Source organism: Stegostoma tigrinum, chromosome 6 (assembly GCF_030684315.1).
Source record: "Stegostoma tigrinum isolate sSteTig4 chromosome 6, sSteTig4.hap1, whole genome shotgun sequence".
NCBI lineage: Eukaryota > Metazoa > Chordata > Chondrichthyes > Orectolobiformes > Stegostomatidae > Stegostoma > Stegostoma tigrinum.
In genome coordinates, this window is record NC_081359.1 from 25,413,853 (window position 1) to 25,433,736 (window position 19,884).

At 38.2% G+C, this 19,884-nt stretch overlaps 2 protein-coding genes across 3 annotated transcripts in view; one reads left to right on the forward strand and one right to left on the reverse strand.

Annotated features, from left to right (window-relative positions):
* Positions 1 to 704, forward strand: part of bora (bora aurora kinase A activator) — a 29,264-nt gene extending 28,560 nt beyond the window's left edge. For both annotated transcript variants that reach the window (XM_048532356.2, XM_048532357.2), the window contains one exon: positions 48 to 704. In XM_048532356.2, the coding sequence (XP_048388313.1) occupies positions 48 to 163 (116 nt within the window). In that variant the 3' untranslated portion in view covers positions 164 to 704. The remainder of the gene's footprint in view (positions 1 to 47) is intronic.
* A 3,749-nt stretch (positions 705 to 4,453) lies between these two features.
* Positions 4,454 to 19,884, reverse strand: part of dis3 (DIS3 exosome endoribonuclease and 3'-5' exoribonuclease) — a 53,252-nt gene continuing 37,821 nt past the window's right edge. The window contains exons 16-21 of the mRNA XM_048532355.1: positions 13,441 to 13,597; positions 8,986 to 9,200; positions 7,891 to 8,059; positions 7,241 to 7,399; positions 5,985 to 6,107; positions 4,454 to 4,720 (exon numbers count right to left, since the gene is read on the reverse strand). Of these exons, the coding sequence (XP_048388312.1) occupies positions 4,634 to 4,720; positions 5,985 to 6,107; positions 7,241 to 7,399; positions 7,891 to 8,059; positions 8,986 to 9,200; positions 13,441 to 13,597 (910 nt within the window). The 3' untranslated portion in view covers positions 4,454 to 4,633. The remainder of the gene's footprint in view (positions 4,721 to 5,984; positions 6,108 to 7,240; positions 7,400 to 7,890; positions 8,060 to 8,985; positions 9,201 to 13,440; positions 13,598 to 19,884) is intronic.

Sequence of the window (19,884 nt, forward strand, 5' to 3'; positions counted from 1 at the left end):
TGGGGTAGTACATACCAGTTTCTTCTAACTTTGTTCTTTCCTTACAGCAAAGTATTCTCCAACCCTACTACGTGACGAGAGACCATGTTTCATAAAACAACCTCTTGAAATGACTGTGGAGGAACCTGAACCCATCACTGATAACCCGATGCCTGTGTTTTAACTGAGTCATTAATACAATATTAAGTAATCTTTGTTGAATTTGAAAGGATTTAAGTGATTTTGTAAGTGCTACAATTGGCTTGATTCATTAATAACCTGAAAACATCTGAAGCACAATTAGAATGAGTGACAACGAACTTGACCAGCACTTCTGAAAACATTAATTGCATGTAATCAAAAAGATGCTATTGATAAAGTTCCTGAATTTACTGATCAACTACCCATAAAATCATGCATTTAAAGCAGCAGCCTCAGGTTACGCATAGCTTTTTTTCACTCAAATTTATGCATAAGCAAAAATCCCCAATAGTCATATTTGTCTTATGGCCAGGTATATAGTGTTTTTTTTAATCTAAGAAAATAAAGAACTTTTTGAACAATATCTGAAGTCGGTGGCCATTTACCGTCCTTTCAATGACTTGTCATCTGGCTCTGACTAGAAACATTTAAATCAGGATCTTGGCATTCTAAGAATTGTTAAATGAGCTTGGATGCATAGAAAAGCTGGTACAATCAATCAAGTTTAAATTTAAACATTAAAAATATACTCTATTCTCTTTATAAAAAATTGCTCTGAATAAAATTTTTATTAAATAGTAAAAAAATACAATGTTTACATTTTAGACCTAATTCTTTTGTAACATGGTCTACTAGCAATATTTTAAACATAAATGGAACTACATGCCTTTTTAAAGTCAATATTTAATAAAAACAAGTTTCTAAATCCTGTGCTTTATTTTCTTTTTACCTCACACTTGAATGCACAATTTATCTTTGCATACTGCAAAAGTAAATTTCAAAACCTTTTCATGTATGTAGGAGAGTTGCAATAATAGTTTACATAATCGACTCATTGTAGAAATTTAGGTTCACAGAGAGAAATCATTTTAAAGACCCACAGCAAACTCAACTTTAAGTGTTTAAGAAAACAATCCTTGTTTCCCCATTTTTCTGTAAACTGTTTTCTCATGCAAACACAAATTTTCTAAATCTTCCCTCCTCTTCTGTTTATCTGCAATTCACCTATGATGTTAATGTTGCTGCTTAAGGGTCGGACTGTCATTTTATTTAAGGAACACTTTTACATTCTGTTCAATTAAAGCCAGATCTGTTTAACATATTAGATCACATGTGGTTCAGTTTAATTACTCTTTAAATTATCCATTAGAACTCCATTTATTTTGCCATGAATGAATTATAATACAGGAAGATCAGAGATATTATTTGAGCACAGAATCACAATTCCCTTGCTTTTATATTCTTTCTATACGTGTCTAAGCAGAAGATGGTGGTACAGATCCCTGGCATTATGTTTGACCCTGAATTTAGCTTCCAATCCCAAATTCTGTTATTTCACTTTAATCTCAATATTGGAGTGGCTATTGCCAGTGTAGTCAATGAGGTGGGGTTGGAAGGAGTTCTGACCCAATAACAATAAGCAATTTATGCAACAGGTACCATCAGCATCTCATTTACCTCGCCTATTTAGAAGGAGTCTCCTGAAGTAATGAAAATAGAATGTGACCATAACTATAAAATGTACTTGGTAAAAGTGGATTTCTCCAACAAAATGCAGCAAGTGGAAGTTAATTATCATTTGTAACTGATTTTGCAGATACACGAATCTCACTAACACTCTGCCAAGTAATTATTTACGTGGTGTCACAATACGGTCCACATCTACGCCTATCTTTGTATGCTGGTACCGTAAACCTTATCACTTTTGTGGTTAATCTGATTATTCTAATCTCTTTCATTCCATTCTCCAGCGAATTCAATTTGTTCTAAGAGCTTGAGAGCTAAGGAATAATCAGCTAACATTTGTTTTCTGCATGCTGTTCGCATAGTCTCCCAATCCCCTTCAGAATAAGTGTCCTCATATTTCATCACACCAATCTGAGCATTTCCAGCATTTCGTCTTTCCTGTCATCTACAAAACTTTCCCAAACTGAATACTTTCTAAGTTACCAGCTTCATGCTGTCTTTGGGCAACAAAAATTACAAAGCTTCATCTACTCTCATTATAATGCAGTTCCTATGAGTTCAACATGGGAATACAATGCTGTAGTGGTAGTGCCATTATATCAATAATTTAGAGCCCAGGGCTAACACCTGAGGGACATGGGTTACAATCTCACTAGAGCAGGTGGAAGTGCAAGTGAATGTCTGTAACGGTGCTGTGAAGTCACCATTAATTGATGCAAAAACCCACAGTTAATTAATACCCTTTAGCAAAAGAAATCTGCCACCCTTGTCTGGTCTGGTCTGCACGCAAGTCTATTTCCTCAGCAATGTAATTGATGTTTAACTATCAAAAGACAGGTGAATAAATGATGACCTTTCTAGTTAAACCTACATCCAAAAAGTGTAATTAAGTGTAGATTTTTTCAATTACACTTTTCTTTGGATGTAGGTTTATCTAGAACGGTGTAATTGAAAAAAAATCTATGTTTGCAATTATCTCCAAGACAGTAAAGATACTTTATTGATGAATCAGTGGCTTTTTCCTAGCTGTACTGACTGAACGTCACCTTTGTACTGAAAACTAAAATAAGAGTCAAAGGCATTAATGATGTAGTCATTTTGTGGCTTCTTCAATTCTGTTTAATCAGACTGCTGTCAGCACTGTGGCTGATTGCACACTTTTTGGATACTGATTGAAACTGGAAGTGGTCTGGTACCTTGTGAAGCAGCAGCACCAAATTGTCTAATGCTTCGCTTGGACAGGGAGATGGTGCTGTAGTGGAAATATCACAGGACTTATAGTCCTGAGTCCAAGGCTGCACATGTATTGCAAAATAGGAGCTCTATCTGGATCATGAAGTTATTATCTTTGGTCAAGAAACAAAACTCCAATGGAAATTACTGGAGTCTATTGGTGGGGACTATTGAAAATTAAATTTTAGAAGTTTCTGGTGCTTTTTTGCATGTGAAGATGTAGCTGACAGTAACTAGTGCTGGACAGAATCTGTGGACACCAGACAGGACAGAACAAAATATCATGAAGTGGGTTCAGAAGTCAGTACAGTTGATATCCAAGTGTCAGTTTCTGAAGACAAGAGATGCTGCATTTAACAGAAGTTGCTGAAAATTGGTAGCTCTTTGTTTTATAGCCAAGGCAGTAGTAAAAGACAAACTCATATTTATGTAACATCTTCCAAAACCATAGGACATCAGAAGCACTGTCAATTTGTTTTCAGTACATATTTTTCATGTATTATATAAGACTGTGTAACTTAGGGAACAATTTTACAATACATGTTGGGTAAGGCAGAGATTTCCTGTGTGCAAGTTTGGTTTTCACAAGCCTTACAGAATTATCCAGTTTGTCAGAGAACTTAGAAACAGGATGTTTGAATTATTTGAACTGTTCCATAGTCGTCAAGATGGATTCAGATAGGATTTGAATCCCAATATACAAAACGATCAGAGATCCTATCCTACATTTACTAAAAAAAACTCAAACAAGTGTGCTGGCTGGATAGTGTGATAGATTTAGATTCAGGTGGCAGTTCATACAATCCTTTCATTTCACCTTTATTATACCTTCTTCACAGTCATTTGTTGGACAGAACTTGAATATTGCTGTAAAAGCACTGTTGAAACTTTTGATCTTTACCTCTGATTTGCAAATAGTATCAAACCAAAAGGAAAAATATTGCACAGTATAAACATGTTCCCATTACTGTGACCGTTCTTGCAAATTGTCCTAATTTTGCTGTTCCCACTACTAAAAGAATAAAACTGTAATGAAAATACTGTTGTTTAATGAAAGGATTATTAAAGTCAGTTTACAACAGTTTTTAACAAGAAACTTTACTTTTCTACATTCAATTGCAGCATTTTAAAAGGAGAAAAATCAGTGCAAAATTGAAATTGAACTTGCACTACTTAAATTGTTGGATATTTAGTGTGGAAATTAATTTAAAACCTTTACTTATAGCAAACAATTCTTTTAAGTGTGACCAGAGTTAGTTTTTAAATTGGTCATGTCATAGTCTTCAAGAGACAAATCAGTGTGGTTACTGTCACTGTACTGCTCTCCTTGCTGCAGTATAAAGTCTAATCTAAACAGTTTGAGATACACAGTCCAAAATCAGGCCTCCTTTAGTCCTTATCCCACCTAACCCTTACTCAAAAAAGTATTCTATTTCTGTTCAAGGGTCACAGACCTGAAGGATTAACTTTTACTTTTCTCACCACAACTGCCACCTTCTCCTGATTTTTTGAAATCATAGCAGAAAATACTAGAAATATACCAGAAATTGTATTTTTTTAAAATGCAAACGTGTATAAAAATTCAACATTTTATTCAAAACAATAACTTTTTGCAATATAAAAAACATTTAAATCATACAAATGATTTTATGTATTATACATGTATAGTTATCTTTACTTAAAACAGACATATTATGTTAAACGAATTGGAACACATTTAGCCAGAGTGTTAGCCAAAAAGAGTGGAACTTTGTTAGGTTAGCTTAGCTTTTTTCATCTCTGGTTCTTCAATACTGGCATTCTGCTGTGCTGTATTTCTTGGAACACTCACTCCGGGAATCTATTGCAAGAAGCAAATTCATTAAATAAATCTACAAAACTTTTATCTTGAGGTCTTTCAAATGCTGGATTGGTGGAGTGAACAGGTTCTACAGGTTGACACAAAGGAAATCTGGGTTCTCCAAATTTAATTTTAAACAACATTGTTTCTTTTGCCTTGAGGTAAAATTGCTAATTGGCGAAAGGCAATGTTTTAATGACTTCTTTTCAATAATTTTTTAAAAAGGATGTCTGCCACAAACAATATATGGAAGCAATTTAGGGTCTGGCAAGAAGTTAAACTACCAATAATTATTTAACCTTCCACATAAACAGCACCAAGGTATGTTTCATAAAGAACATAGCAAGTGCGAAACAATCTCTATGTTAGAATGAAAAACGGTGTGGATTGAGGACTTTGATTAGAAAACGTACTAGTTGGAACAAAACATAAAGATACAAATTTCTAACAAATGCTCTCCAAAACTCACAAAAATGCTACCTGACAGTAAATCAGGAAAACAACGCAGGTAGGATTTCAGTCACAATGTAAAAAGTTACACTTTGACTATGCATGTTTTAACAAAACAACAGATTTCTCTGTCCAAACCGCATGCACTGACAGTGACATCAATCATCCTTATGTATTTATCCTCTAGGAATAGACAAACTGTTAAATGTGAATTGGCTCCCTTTCTCTTTATCGGGAAATAACGCAGGAATATATAATCTGGCTTTTCAGCCCTGGTGTAAAACACAATGTAAAGAGTTCTTTACTCAGCTGCTCTCAATCGCCTATTTTTTCTACCATGTTCATCAAAAGTATTCCATACATCCTACTTAAATGGAAGGATTCAGAATGTGGGCAGAAGTGATCATTTTAAAATTAACTACAAATATGTCAGAGAGGTCAGAAAAAATAAAGAGCAAGCTAGATTGTTTGATATTGATATTGCAATTTAAAAATTACAAGCACTAATACAAACATTCAAAACCTGTTTTTGTTTTTTTTTGTTGGATCCCACATGATTCTGAATAAAATTTAAATTCGGGCAGACGTGTGCACAGGACACGTGATCTCACAGTGGCAGATGCTTTCCATTGGTAAAAGATGCCATCAGCTGACAATGAATCAGGGACAGGTAAGAGTCTCCTGGTCAAACAGGGATGTCTGTTTATCATGACCACAATTTTCCTGTCCAAATACATTTCCATTATTACAAGAATTTACATATCAAATGATCAGACATCTGCAAGGTACAGTTTTATTTAAACTGAAAACTTACCACTGGCTCGACCAGTGCCATTCGAATCTTCTGGTGTTGGACATTTGATGCGTCCAATGTGATTGTCACGGTTACCTTATCAAACATGTTGAACATCGTACCTTCGACTGTTAAAGATGGGACCTCAAAGAACAACAATAAAGTTAAAAATAATAAATGTCTGTATTTTCTAAGTCTATCTGCAATATTAAATTCACCATTTTGGAACATCTTAATTGCTGCATATGCAGCTGGATATTTATAAAGGAAAAGAATTTTAGGATAGAGTAATAACTTTCTTTGGGTTCTCTCATGTCTGGCTGTTAGTTTTGACTCCAATCAAATAGTATTATCTTCTCTTTGGAAGTGCGTTTGCAAGTTCATTTAAAAGTGTAAAATGATTCATTTAGGAAAGTTGAATTTGAATGCCAAATACAGGGTTAATGGCAGGTTTCTCGGCAGTGTGGAGGAACAAAAGGATCTAGGGGTCCACGTCCATAGATGCCTCAAAGTTGACAGGATTGTAAAGAAGGTGTATGGTGTGTGGACTTTCACTAGTAGGGGAATTGAGTTTAAGAGCCGTGAGGTTGTGCTGCAGTTCTATAAAACCCTGGTTAGACCACACTTGGAATAGTGTGTTCAGTTCTGGTCACTTCATTATAGGAAAGATGTGTAAGTTTTAGAGAGGATGCAGAGGAGATTTACCAGGATGCTGCCTGGACCAGTGGGCAGATCTTAAGAGGAAAGACTGAGGGAGCTAGGGCTTTTTTTCATTGGAGCGAAGAAGGATGAGAGGTGACTTGATACAAGGAAATGACTATTACGAGGGGGTATAATTTTTAAGGTGATCGGAGGAAGGTATAGGGGAGATGTCAGAGGTAGGTTCTTCACACAGAGAGTGGTGGGAAATGGAATGTGCCACTGGCTGTGGTAACGGAGTCAGATACTTTACAGACTTTTAAGCGACTCTTGGATAGGAACATAGAGGATACTAAAATGTAGGGTCTGCAGGGTAGATTGATCTTAGTAAGATAATAGATCGGCACAACATCGTGGGCCAAAGGGCCTGTACTGTGCTGTACTGTTCTATGTTCAATGATATCATGATAATCTGTTTGTATAAGCAACTAAAACAAAAATGGAGATGGGTCCAACCAAGTCTTTTGAAAGAAAATAGATTTATATGAAATTACATGAAGGTTAATTAAGAATACAAAGCATATTATACAAAAGAAAAATAAAATTAGTTGTAAAAGGATGAAATGGAAGTTATGTACCTCTTGGTTGTACTGCAACTTTGGGGATTGTTTGCCTCTCTCTTCAAATAAGACAGTACCCTCCAAACCAAACTTTGGAATGAGGACTACAATGGCATTCTTTTTCACAAACAGGACATAGCCAACTTCATCAACAATTCCTTTGCTTTTAAAGAATAACTGCAATAACATTAGACAGAAAAAATTTAGAACCTAAAGGCAAACAAATTTGAGACACATAAGCTGATTTGGCATAATCACTGAACTTTCAATAAGAAACAAATTTGCTTGCATTTGACAAAATCAGGTTATTGTGTCAAAAGGGAAGAAAACACCTTATGGACATTTGATCACATCTTTGCAGAGCTGTGACATACGAATAAATGCAGTTTGATACACAAGTTCCGCAATTAACTACAACAGGCTAAAGCTTCTGTTGCAGTTATATTACAAATGTTTTAGTGATTTTGGTGGGATTGTAGGAAAGACAATTGCAACAAAAACATATTTAACAAATATATTTTTTAGCCAGCTGGTAATAACCTTTCAAAACAATAATCAACAACAAAATTACAAAAATTCAAGTGATCGTTTGAACCTTCAAATAAAGCTATTTTCACCAAGTTGAGCAGTTTTGAGGTACAAAATGTTGCTGTTATATTAATTTTTACCTGAGTATGAAATGCCACAGAAGCCCGCTGAGAATACTGTGCCATTTTGTGACGATAGTTAAGGTTATTACACAAAGCTTGTTGTTTATGCTTGTCCATGAGATCTGGGTAGGTAGAATCTGCATTAATTGCCACAGCCAAAAGACGATGTACTATCACATCAGAATACCTACAGAAAGGCAAACACAGACATCACAAGTGACTAAGTGATCAAAACCCAAAGAGGTTTAATGAAGATTTCCAACATCGTATTATCGATATCCAATACAATACAGGATTCAAACAGAAGACTAGAATTATATTTGTGCAGGGATCACTGATACTTTTTTAAGATATAAATGACATTCACTCAGTAAATACTCCAAACAAAAACATATCTGATGCTTGATCAGCTCATGCAACAAACTTAATATTATTTTTGAACTAGTAAGTTAAATTGAACTAGTAAATCCAACTATCACACTGGTGGCAATGTTCAACTAGGACAGAATTCTCATAACTTCAATGAGGTTCACAGTAATTAAGTGAATTTAGAAGAAAATGCTGTCTCAATAAGACGCTTATGCATGGAACTCCTTTTCAACGCAAGGCATAAATTCTTCTTTCAGTCACTGGTTACTAATTTTAGACTGAAGAAAACACAAAAGCACATGTAATGAGCTCCCCTCCATAACAAGGATTTCCTGTCCACTTGGACTGCAGCCATGTGGACATTATGTTTCCGCTAGCAGGTGTAACTAGGACTAGAAGGCACTGCCTCAAAATAAATGGAAGCAGATGTAGGATTGAGGTCAGGAGGAACTTCTTCATCCAAAGAGTTGTGAATCTGTAGAATACCCTGCCCAGTGAAGTGGATGAAGCTACCCCGCTGAATGGTTTTTAAGGCAAGGCTAGATAAATTTTTGAACAGTAAAGGAATTAAGGGTTATGGTGAGTGGGCAGGTACGTGGACCTGCGCCTCAGAAAGATCAACCATGATCTTATTAAATGGCGGGACAAGCTCGAGGGGACAGATGGCCTACTTCTGCTCCTAGTTCTTATTAGCTTCATTCACATGCTAAACATCACGAAAGAAGCTTATTACAAGATACACACCTTCTGATTGGTGAAGTGAAGTGAGTATAGATAGGTGAAGCCAGACCAAAGTGATGAAAGTCAGTATCCATTCCAGAGCAAAAATAAACTGCCTGCATCATACAACGTGTTGTCAGGATTCGCAAGAGTGTATTCAAATATGGGGAACCAGGATCTTCGGCTTTATCCAGAGAATCTGCTAAGGCTTTGGCTGAATCAGTCTTGACATCTAAATTCTAAGAGGAAACAAATCAAGCATCACTGAATTTTTTTTTCAGCTTAAAAAAAACTGTGCATCTGCATGTTACTATTATATCGACATAACAGATTAACATTCACATTCTACCTCCATCCTTCATTGCACTTCATGAAGTAGACATCGACCTAATTACTTTTAGTTGAAATATGTCCCAGGTATTTGCAAATGACTTGGTCGCAAAGATTCTGACATTGGCCACTTCCCAACACCATCTCATTCAGAAGATTTGTAAATTATTTTACAAGGCACTATTAAAAAACATATTTATTCAAATTCTAGGGGACTGAGAACAAATGTAGTGGTAGTTGAAGATAGTATAGTGGGGGATGGACAGTATTTTGTGCAGCCAAGTGGGCATGTCCAGAAAGCTATTTGCAAATATATAATGCCCAGAATTTAGACACCTGCTCAAGGCTGGAAGGAGTGCAGCAAATATTATCCATGCATGCTTTACCCAGAAGTAGGATTAGCAAAGAAATTTGGAATAGGTAATATAAGGACTGAGGCACTAAATTGAAATGCAGAACCCCAAGGGTAATAACCTCTTGATTATTACCTGAACCATGTGCCAAGTAGCACAGAATAGATAAAATTAATGAAATAAACATATGGCTCAAAGATTGGTGTGGGGCAAGTGGGTCGTGGTTTCTGGGGACACTAACATCAATACTGGAGAAAGTCCGTACTGTACAGTTGGGAGTGTCTGCACCTGAACTGTGCTGGGACCAGTGTAATAGCAAGCTGTATAACTAAAGCAGCAGGCAGGGCTTTAAACTGAACAATACAAGACAGAAATCAAGCTTGGGCAGAATCAGCATATAAGGGGATAAAGAAAAAGCAGGACAGTGAAATATATAATGGAAAATTAAATTAGAGAATACCAGGAAGGGACAGAGAGAACAAACCTAAGAATGCATCAAAAGTCAGACTAGATGTCACAAATATAACAAAAAGGCAAAAGTAAAGGCTCTGTATCTGAATGCATGTTGCATTCACATCAAAGTAAACAAATTGATTGTATACATTAAAGTAAATATGATTGGATAAACATTACAGAGAGATAGTTATGTGATGACAAGCATTGGGTCTTGAGTACTCATTTTGGATAATGGGAAGTGAGTAATTAATAACCTCACAGTAAAGGCATCCCAAATAGCAGCGACAACAATTTGATAGGATTTTACATTCAATTTGAAAGGGAAAAAGAGTCAGTTATTCCAAATATACATAACGGTTACTGCACACATCTGAAATCTGAACTAGAATGGGGGATACTACACTAGGGGCTAGATCAATTGAGAAGCAGTGGCAAACAATTATTGGTTTATTTCATTTAAAAAAGTATATTCTTAGTACAACAAAACATTTTAACAGGAAGACCCATCATCCATGGTTAACTAAATAAGTGAAGAAAAGAATCAGACTTAAGCAAAAAACATGCAATCGCACAATAATGAGAAGCAGGTCGAATGATTCGACAGAATATAAAAGCAGCAAAGAATGACTAAAAGATGAAATCAGGAGAAAGAAATTAGGAGTATGAGAAGCTAGAAATGTAAAATTAAAAGGAAGGTTTTCTACAAGTATTTAAAAAGGTAAAATAAAGAATAAGCAATGTGAATGCTGGTCCTCTAGTCAGAAAGAATGAGAAATTAATAGTAGGTATTAAGAAACTGTTGGGTGAAAAGAACAAATATTTGATTTCTGTTTTCACAGTATTAGCTGAGGTACATCAGGAGATTAAAAGGAGGAAGGAATTTAGTAAAATGATAATTACAAGGGAAATGGTGCTGAGAGAAAAGTGGTGCTAGTGACAGAATTATAAATCTCCAGGTTCAGATGAGCTTCATACTAGGGTTCTGGATGTAAGTTTGCTCGCTGAGCTGGAAGGTTTGTTTTCAGATGTTTCGTCACCATTCTAGGTAACATCATCAGTGAGCCTCCGGTGAAGCACTGGTGTTATGTTCCGCTTTCTCTTTATGTGTTTAGGTTTCCTTGGGTTGGTGGTGCCATTTCCTGCATTGGTGATGCCATTTCCTGTTCTTTTTCTCAGGCGGCGGTAGATGCGCTCCAAGTCAATGTGTTTGTTGATGGAGTTCCGGTTGGAATGCCATGCTTCTAGGAATTCTCGTAGGAATTCATACTAGGGTCTTCAAAGAGACAGTTAATGACCCAGTAGATACATTAGTGTTAATTTTCCAAAGCTTGCTAGAATCTGGAAAGGTTTAATCAGATTAGAAAACATCAAATAATTTTCCTTTACTCAAGAAGGGAGGGACATAGAGAAAGGAATCTACAGGCCAGTTAACTTGACACCTGTTATGAAGAAGACATCAGAACTGATTACCAAGATTATAATATCTGGACACTTGGGGGAAAAATCTCAGGCTAACTGGAAGGGTTATCTTGCTTTTATGGAAGAAGAATTATATTTGAATATGTAAGTGAAATGAAATGTTTTAAAAGAAAAAATCTGCTATGGATAAAGGGGAGCTGTTAGACACACTATTCTAGGAAATTGCAGAAAGCCCATCAGAGATAAATTCACAAAGTAGAGGACCATGGTGCGATATCATAACATGGATACAAAATTGGTTGGCCGGAAGAAAGCAGTACAGATAAATTGGTCTTTTTCTGATTGTTAGGATGTGATGACTGGAGTATTCCAGGGGGCTATACAGGGGCCTCAGCTTTTTACAACTTACATACATGAATAAAAAAATGCTAGGAGAGATATAAACCAAGTGCAGGCAGGTGGGGCTAGTTTAGTTTGGGATTACGGTTGGCATGGACTGGTTGAAGGGTTGGTTTCAGTGCTGTACGACTCTATGACTCGGACGGTGAGATCAAAGGTAAGGATGATAAATTTGAAGATGGCAAAAGATAGAAAAGAAAGTATACGTGAAAAGGACAGAAAGATGTTGCAAACAAAACCAAAGAAGTTGGGTGACTGGATAAAAATCTGGCAGATGGAGTACTGTGTGTTATTATACCAAGTTATTCACTCTGGCAGGAAGAATTAAGAATAAAACAGAGTATTAGTGAATGAAGAAAATTAATAAAATCAGATATACAAAGAAATCTATGTATACCAAAGTTAGTATGCAGGTACAGTGTGGAACCACAAAAGTCCATGGCATGTCATCCTTTATTACAAGAGGACGTGAACACTAAAACAAGTTTTGCTTCATTTATTGAGGACATTGTTGTGGTCCAAATATAGTTTGCAGTTTTTCTCTCCTTATTCAAGAACATAAATTGGAAGTAGTTCAGAAAATGTTTGTTAGATTGATACCTGAAATGAATGCATTGCCTTGTGAAGAAGAATGGATAGACTGGACTTGTCTACACGCTGGTTGAGAAGAGTGAGGGATGACTTAATTGCTGTGTCTAAGAACATGAAGTACAAAGGTTCTGTGGGGCAGTGGTAGCATCCCTTCATCTGGGCCAAAAGGCCCAGTTTCGAATCTCACCTGACCTGGAGGTGTGTTACAATGTCTCTGAACAGGTTGATTACAAATGGTGTTTTCCTTAGGGCTCTTGTGGTACAGCTGTAGTGACTCCACCTCTGAGCCTGGATACCCAAGTTAAAGTCCCACTCGCTCCAGAGGTGTGTAATACTAACTCTGAACAGGATGATTAGAGAAAACATCTAAAAGAATCTGAATGATCGCAACAAGTGGAAGAAGGTCACTGAATACTTGTATGACAGAGATAGATTCTTGTTAGACTAGGAAATCAAAAATTATCTGAGATAGATGGGAATAATAATTCAAGACACAAATAGATCTGCTGTGGTCATATTAATGAGAAGGAGGATCAAGGAGGCTAAACAGCCCAAATCTGCTCTTAAATAGGATGATTGTATGGATGTCATTAAACTTTACCTTGTATTGTTTCTACACTGGAAACAATAGAATCCTTAAATTAGATCACCTAAAAGTCATCCTCCCATATTTTTATAATACTGATGAAAACACCAATCTCATCCAAAACAACATCAAAATTTATAACATCAAATTTGTACTCAGCAAGGGATATCAGCAAAGAATAAATCATACACTATTTCACTCAAAAAAAAATGCAGAATGTTGTGCAATTAAAATAATTTTTTATACTGCTTACTCAAATTTGATCCAACAGATGTCTCAGATGTTAGTAGCTTAAGTCTCATTCAACTAAGACAACATTTGGAACAAGTATAGTACAAAGCTCACCTTGGATTTTGCTGCTTTGACAAGAATGTCATAGTTTGACGGTGGGGGAGCTGGATGTTTTCTGAGTAAAGCACATTCTGAAAATTCTTCGTAAATTTTCTTTGCAACTGAAATATTGGCCAGCAACATGAATTCTTCTACCATTGAATTAGTTTCTCTGTAAATTAAATTAGAAAAAATGTTAACAAATACTTCAGCAAGAAGGTTTAAACGGAAGTTAGAGAACCTATCATACTGGACATTTATTTAATCAAACACAGAACTTCTGATGCTGGAGATCTGGAACTTAAGAAAAGAAATTCAGTAGGTCTGGCAACACCTGTGGGAAGAAAGCAAATATAACATTTCAACTCTGGTGACTCTTCATCAGAACTGTTAGCAACTTGGAACAAGGTGGTATTTAAGCCGAAGCCAAAATCGGGTGGGCAGGGAGAGAAGTGGAGAAGTGAGTGGGTAGGTGGAGACAGACCCAGAGTTGGGGCTTTGAGCAAGGAGAGAGTAAGCAAGTGAGCATGAGAAAGAGACAGCAAGAGAGATAGAGAGATATATACTGAGACTGAGACATAGAGACAACACACGATTTGAAAGGGGCAGGTAGATAAGGTGATTATGGATTGCAGGTGTCAGGGGTGCTCCATGACAGCACAACACAATGACTGACGAAAACCCCAAGAAGCTTTTATCATGCTTTACAGAAACTATGGAGTGTGGAAAAGGTTTGTGTTCTCAGCACTTAAAACAATAGCTGTTTGTTTAAGTAAATTTCAATGTGCAACATTCTTTGCTATCTAAAGATAAAAATATTTCATACCAATTAGTTAATTATCGAGTTTTTTTTAAAATCAGTTATAATACAAGTAGGTTTTAATTATGATTCTTCAAGAAAATCCCAGATATAGCTTCCTAATAAACTGTAGATTTAACACACACACATACATAAAATCACTAAACTAACATTAGAAAGTTTTAAAAACTAATTATGAGTGATAGGGAAGCGCCTCCCTATCTCTTATCAAGGACAGTGGCTAAGAGAGTCGGAACGGTGGGAAACCTCAAAGACGACTCTGTAACAGTCTTATACAAAATAGCAGAGAAAGACATAATAGTTGAGAGATAACAGGTCACAAATGGACATGGAGTGCTCGGTTTCACATATAGCAAATGGGGCCAGTTAGATCACAGCAACAAGCATTTGCTAATGGAGTGATGTACTGGAAACCCAATAATAGTTGAGCAACTCAGCACTAATTAACCAACAGTATACAGGGGAAGGAAGTACATGCTGTCACATTAACATTACAAGAAAAATGTAAAAAGACAATGTACTTATGATTAAAATTAGAGCATCATTAACTTTTCTTCTGATCTGAGCTGAAGATTAAAGGGGATAATTGGACCCGCACATCAAGGCCAGATTCAGGGTAGTCTTTGGCCTCTCCCTGCATTGTACTAGTGGAATGCATCAATAAATTATCACATGCCTTGAACTCTGTTGCGTCATGAAAAATTATTACCTCCATAAGCTTGTTCCAACAGCAAGCTAGGACATTTATCTAGCCAGTGATACAAATTGGTAAGGATGATTGCATCTCCAAATAAACTTGAAATTAGACATCACTCTGGTCAAGCAACCCAGCTTACTGGCACATATTCTACCACCAGCTCACTATAGCTGGCAATGTGCACAATCTATAAGACACACTGCAGCAACTCATCATTGACTATAGGAATGTGGATACATGATTGGCTGAATGATAGCAAACAGAGTAATGGTTAATACATATTTTTCAAGTTGCAGGATGATACGTAGTGAAGTTCTTCAGAGGTCAGTATTGGGACTTTTAAATGCTGGTGACAATTTTAAACTTAACCAACACAAGAACTGGAAAAATCGTAAACTGCGTGAGGAAGAGAGTGTAGAACTTCAAACAGAATTTGACAAGTTGGCAGACTGACTTTTATCTTTACCTATCTGCTCAATGTGGAGAAGTAGGAAATAATAAACTTTAGTACAGAGATCATGGAGAGGCTGTATAAAAGGAGACTATTCTAAAAGACAGTGCGGGTACAGACAGACCTAGGCATATTTTACAAGGTGGGAGGACAGGAAGAGAACCATTAGCAAAGCATTTAGTATTCTAGGATTCATGAACAAGGGCATCAAGTATTCAGGGAGGGAAGTTATGCTGAATTTACTTAAAACACTGGTTAGCGCTCAGCTGGAATATTGGAGTATCTAGGCCCCGCTTTATGCACAATATGAACTCAGGGGACACAGTGTAGAATAGCTTTGCAACAATGGCTTCAAGGGATGAGAAACGTCAGTTATGAAGACTGAGAAACTGGTACTGTAATCTTTCAAGATGAGAAGGCTGAGAGGATATTTGATAGAAGTTTGCAAAATCATGAGCAATTTTTTCAAAGTAGACAGAGAGAAACCATTCATAAACAGATTGAAATGCAGAATGCACAGTTTTAAGGTGTTTTGCAGAAGAAGCAAATGTGAGGTGGAAAAAAAAACTTTTTTCAAATAGAGAATGGTCTGGGTTTGGAATGTAGAGCCTGGTAGTGAGGTGCAGGCAGGTTCAACTGAGATATTTAACTGGGCATTAGATGATTATTTAAATAGTTATGATATGCTGAGTTATGGGAAGAATACGTAATTTTGACACAACATCAAAATGTTGGAGGCGATGCATACATGATGGGATGAATGGCCTCCTTCTGCATCATACCAAGTCTCCAAACACTCAACTTCCACTGCCTTGAAAAGGAGCAACCATAGAATCCACATTATAGGTGAAATGTGATTACACTGAGCAGGTTACAGAGGACATTTATCAGGATGTTTCCTGTGCTAGGGAGTTTCTGTTACAAAGAAGATTGAGTAGGGAAATGAATGAAATGTATAAAATTACAAAAAGGGACAGATAGACAAGGAAGGAACGAATGTTTACCTTTGACAGTGGGGTCGATGATCAGGGGCATAAACTTAAGGGAAGAGGCAGAGTGCTCAGTGAAGATATGAGAAAGAAAACTTCATCAAAAACTTCTTGTTTCCAGCGGCAGCAGCACGAGCCAGGGTGCTGACGGGAAGGTAAGGATATTTTTCCGGTTTAAAAACTTACCTCGTGCAGCAGCGACTTTCTTATTTTTAGCGGCAGGTATGTGGGAAGAACACGAGCCAGGAAGGAACTAATGTACTTGGGCATTGGCTAAACCCAAAACACTATACGGGTAGTGTCTCCCACCCATCCTCCTCCTCCAACCAAAAAAAAAAGACTCTGGAGGCTCGGTAAGGTAAGGCTGTTTTTTTTTTATTATTCTTCTGGAAATCTAGGGTAGAGGGAATGGAAGCTAGGGCAGTTGCATGCTCCTCTTGCAGGATGTGGGAGGTAAGGGTCACTGCTGGTGTCCCCTGGACTTAACCTGCGAGAAGTGCACCCAACTCCAGCTGTTCAAAAGCCACGTTCAGGAGGTTGAGGGGGTGACAGGGAGGAGTTACAAGGAGGTAGTAACAGCCAAGGTATAGGAAAAAGGTAGCTGGATGACTGTCAGGAGGGGGAAGGTAACGGGTAGACAGTGCAGGGATCTCCTGTGGCCATTCCCCTCAATAATATGTATACTGTTTTTGATACTGTTGCGGGGGGGGACCTACCAGGGGAAGGCCATTGCAGACTGGTCTTTGGCACTGAACCTAGCCCTGTGGCACAGAAGGAAAGGGGGGAGAATAGAGAACAAGTGTCATGGGGGATTCAAGAGGCACAGGCAGGCAGTTCTGTGGACGCGAACAAGATGAACAGATGGCATGTTGCCTCCCGGGTGCCAGGGTCTGTGATGTCTCGCATCGTGTCTTCAAGATCCTTAAGGGGGATGGTGAGCACCCAGCAGTCATGGTACACATCGGTACCAGTGACATAGGTAGAAAAAGCACAGAGAATGTGAAAAATGAGCACAGCGAGTTACATTGGAAGCTGAAGTCCAGGGCAAACAGGGTAGTTATCTCTAGGTTACTGCCAGTGCCATGTGATAACAAGGTAAGAAATAGGGAGAGTGTGCAGTTAAACATGTGGCTACAGGGCTGGTGTCGAAGGGAGTGCTTCCATTATGTGGGCAATTGGAGCATATTCTGTGGAAGGCGGGACCTGTACAGTAAGGACGGGTTGCACCTGAACCGGAAGGGCACAAATATCCTGGGAGAGGTTTGCTTGAGCTATACGGGATGGTTTAAACTAAATTGGCAGGGGGTGGGGAACCAGATTTGTAATTCAGAGGATGAGGTATTCAGCCTTCCAACAGAGACAACAGCGAGTGAGGTTGTTAATAAAAAAAAATGCGGTCAATGGAGTATAATTGTGGACACAGAGATGGTTTGAGGTGTGTATACTTCAATACTAGAAGTATCTGAAATAAGGTGGATGAACTTAGAGCATGGGACCGTACTTGGAACCACAATGTTGTGGCCATTACAGAAACTTGGGTAACTCAGAGACAGGAATGGTTGTTGGAAGTTCCAGGTTTTAGAAGCTTTAAAAGAAATAGGTAGGGTGGAAAAAGAGGCAGGGGAGTGGCATTGCTAGTCAGGGTGACTATAGCAGCTACTGAAAGGCAGTTCGGGAATGATATGCCTACAGAGGCCGTTTGGCTCGAGGTCCGGAACAAAAAAGGAGCAGTCAGTCACTTTGTTGGGGGTATTTTTACAGACCTCCTAACAGTTGCAGAGAAGTAGAGGAGCAGATTGGGAGGCGGACACTAGAAAGGTGCAGAAGTCACAGGGTTGTAGTCATGGGTAACTTCAACTTTCCAAATATTGATTGGAAACATTTTAGTTGTAATATTTTAGATGGAGAGGATTTTGTCCAGTGCGTTCAGGAAGGATTCCTGACACAGTATGTAGATGGCCACTTTGGATTTGGCGCTTGGCAATGAAACGGGCCAAGTGTTAGACCTGTTGGTAGGAGAGCATTTTGGCGGTAGCGATCATAACTCTGTTACTTTTACAATAGTCATGGAAAAGGATAGGTACATACAGCAGGGTAAGGCTTATAATTGAGGGGAAGGGTAATTACCATTCTGTTAGGCAAGAACTGGATAACAAAGTGGGAACAGATGCTGTCAAGCAACAGCACTACTGAAATGTGAAGATTGTTTAAGGAATGCATACTGCTTGTGCTTGATATGTTTGTCCCTAGCAGGCAGGGAAGATGTGGTCGAGTGAGGGAGCCTTGATTTTCAAGAAAGGTCGAACGGCTAGTTAAACGGAAGAAGGATGCTTATGTAAGGTTTAGGAAACAAGAAACAGAAAAGGCTCTAGGGGGAGAGATAATGGGAACTGCAGATGCTGGAGATTCCAAGATAATAAAATGTGAGGCTGGATGAACACAGCAGGCCAAGCAGCATCTCAGGAGCACAAAAGCTGACGTTTCGGGCCTAGACCCTTCATCAGAGAGGAAACAAGAAACAGAAAAGGCTCTAGGGGGAGAGATAATGGGAACTGCAGATGCTGGAGATTCCAAGATAATAAAATGTGAGGCTGGATGAACACAGCAGGCCAAGCAGCATCTCAGGAGCACAAAAGCTGACGTTTCGGGCCTAGACCGGCTCTAGGGGGATACAAGTTATCCAGGGAGGAGCTGAAGAAAGGGTTAGGAGAGCTATGGGGCGGGGGCATGAGAAAACCTTGGCAGATAGGAGCAAGGAAAACGTCAAGGCTTTTTTACACATACATGAGGAATAAGAGAATGACCAGAGAAAGGGTAGGGCCGATCACGGATTGTAAAGGGAATTTGTGCTCGGAGCCTAAAAAGATAGGAGAGGTCCTTAAAGAATACTTTTCTTTGGTATTCACAACTGAAAGGGACCTAGTTGCAGAGGAGGACAGTATGAAACAGGCTGGTAGGCTAGAGGAAGTCAATGTTAGTAAGGAAGATAGCTAAGTCCCCTGGGCCTGATAGGATTTATCCAAGGATTCTATGGGAAGTGAGGGAAGAGATCGCAGGGCCTTTGGCCTTGATCTTTTTGTCCTCACTGGCCACAGGTATAGTGCCGGAAGATTGGTGAGAGGCAAACGTCATTCCCTTGTTCAAAAAAGGGAAGAGGGATAACCTAGAAATTACAGGCCAGTTCGTCTTACGATAGGATTTATGACCATTTGGAAAGGCACAGTTTGATTTGTGATAGTCAGCATGGATTGGAGGGATAGATCATGCCTCACAAACCTTACTGATTTCTTAGAAGAGGTGACCAAACACGTGGATGAAGGTAGAGCAGGGGATGTGGAATACATGGATTTAAGGCGCTTGATAAGGTTCCCCATGGTAGGCTCATACAGAAGGTAAGGAAGCATGGGATAGGGGAGAATGTGGAGATTGGATTCAGAACTGGCTGACTCTTAGAAGACAATGGGTGGTAGTGGACGGAAAATATTCAACATGGTGCTCAGTT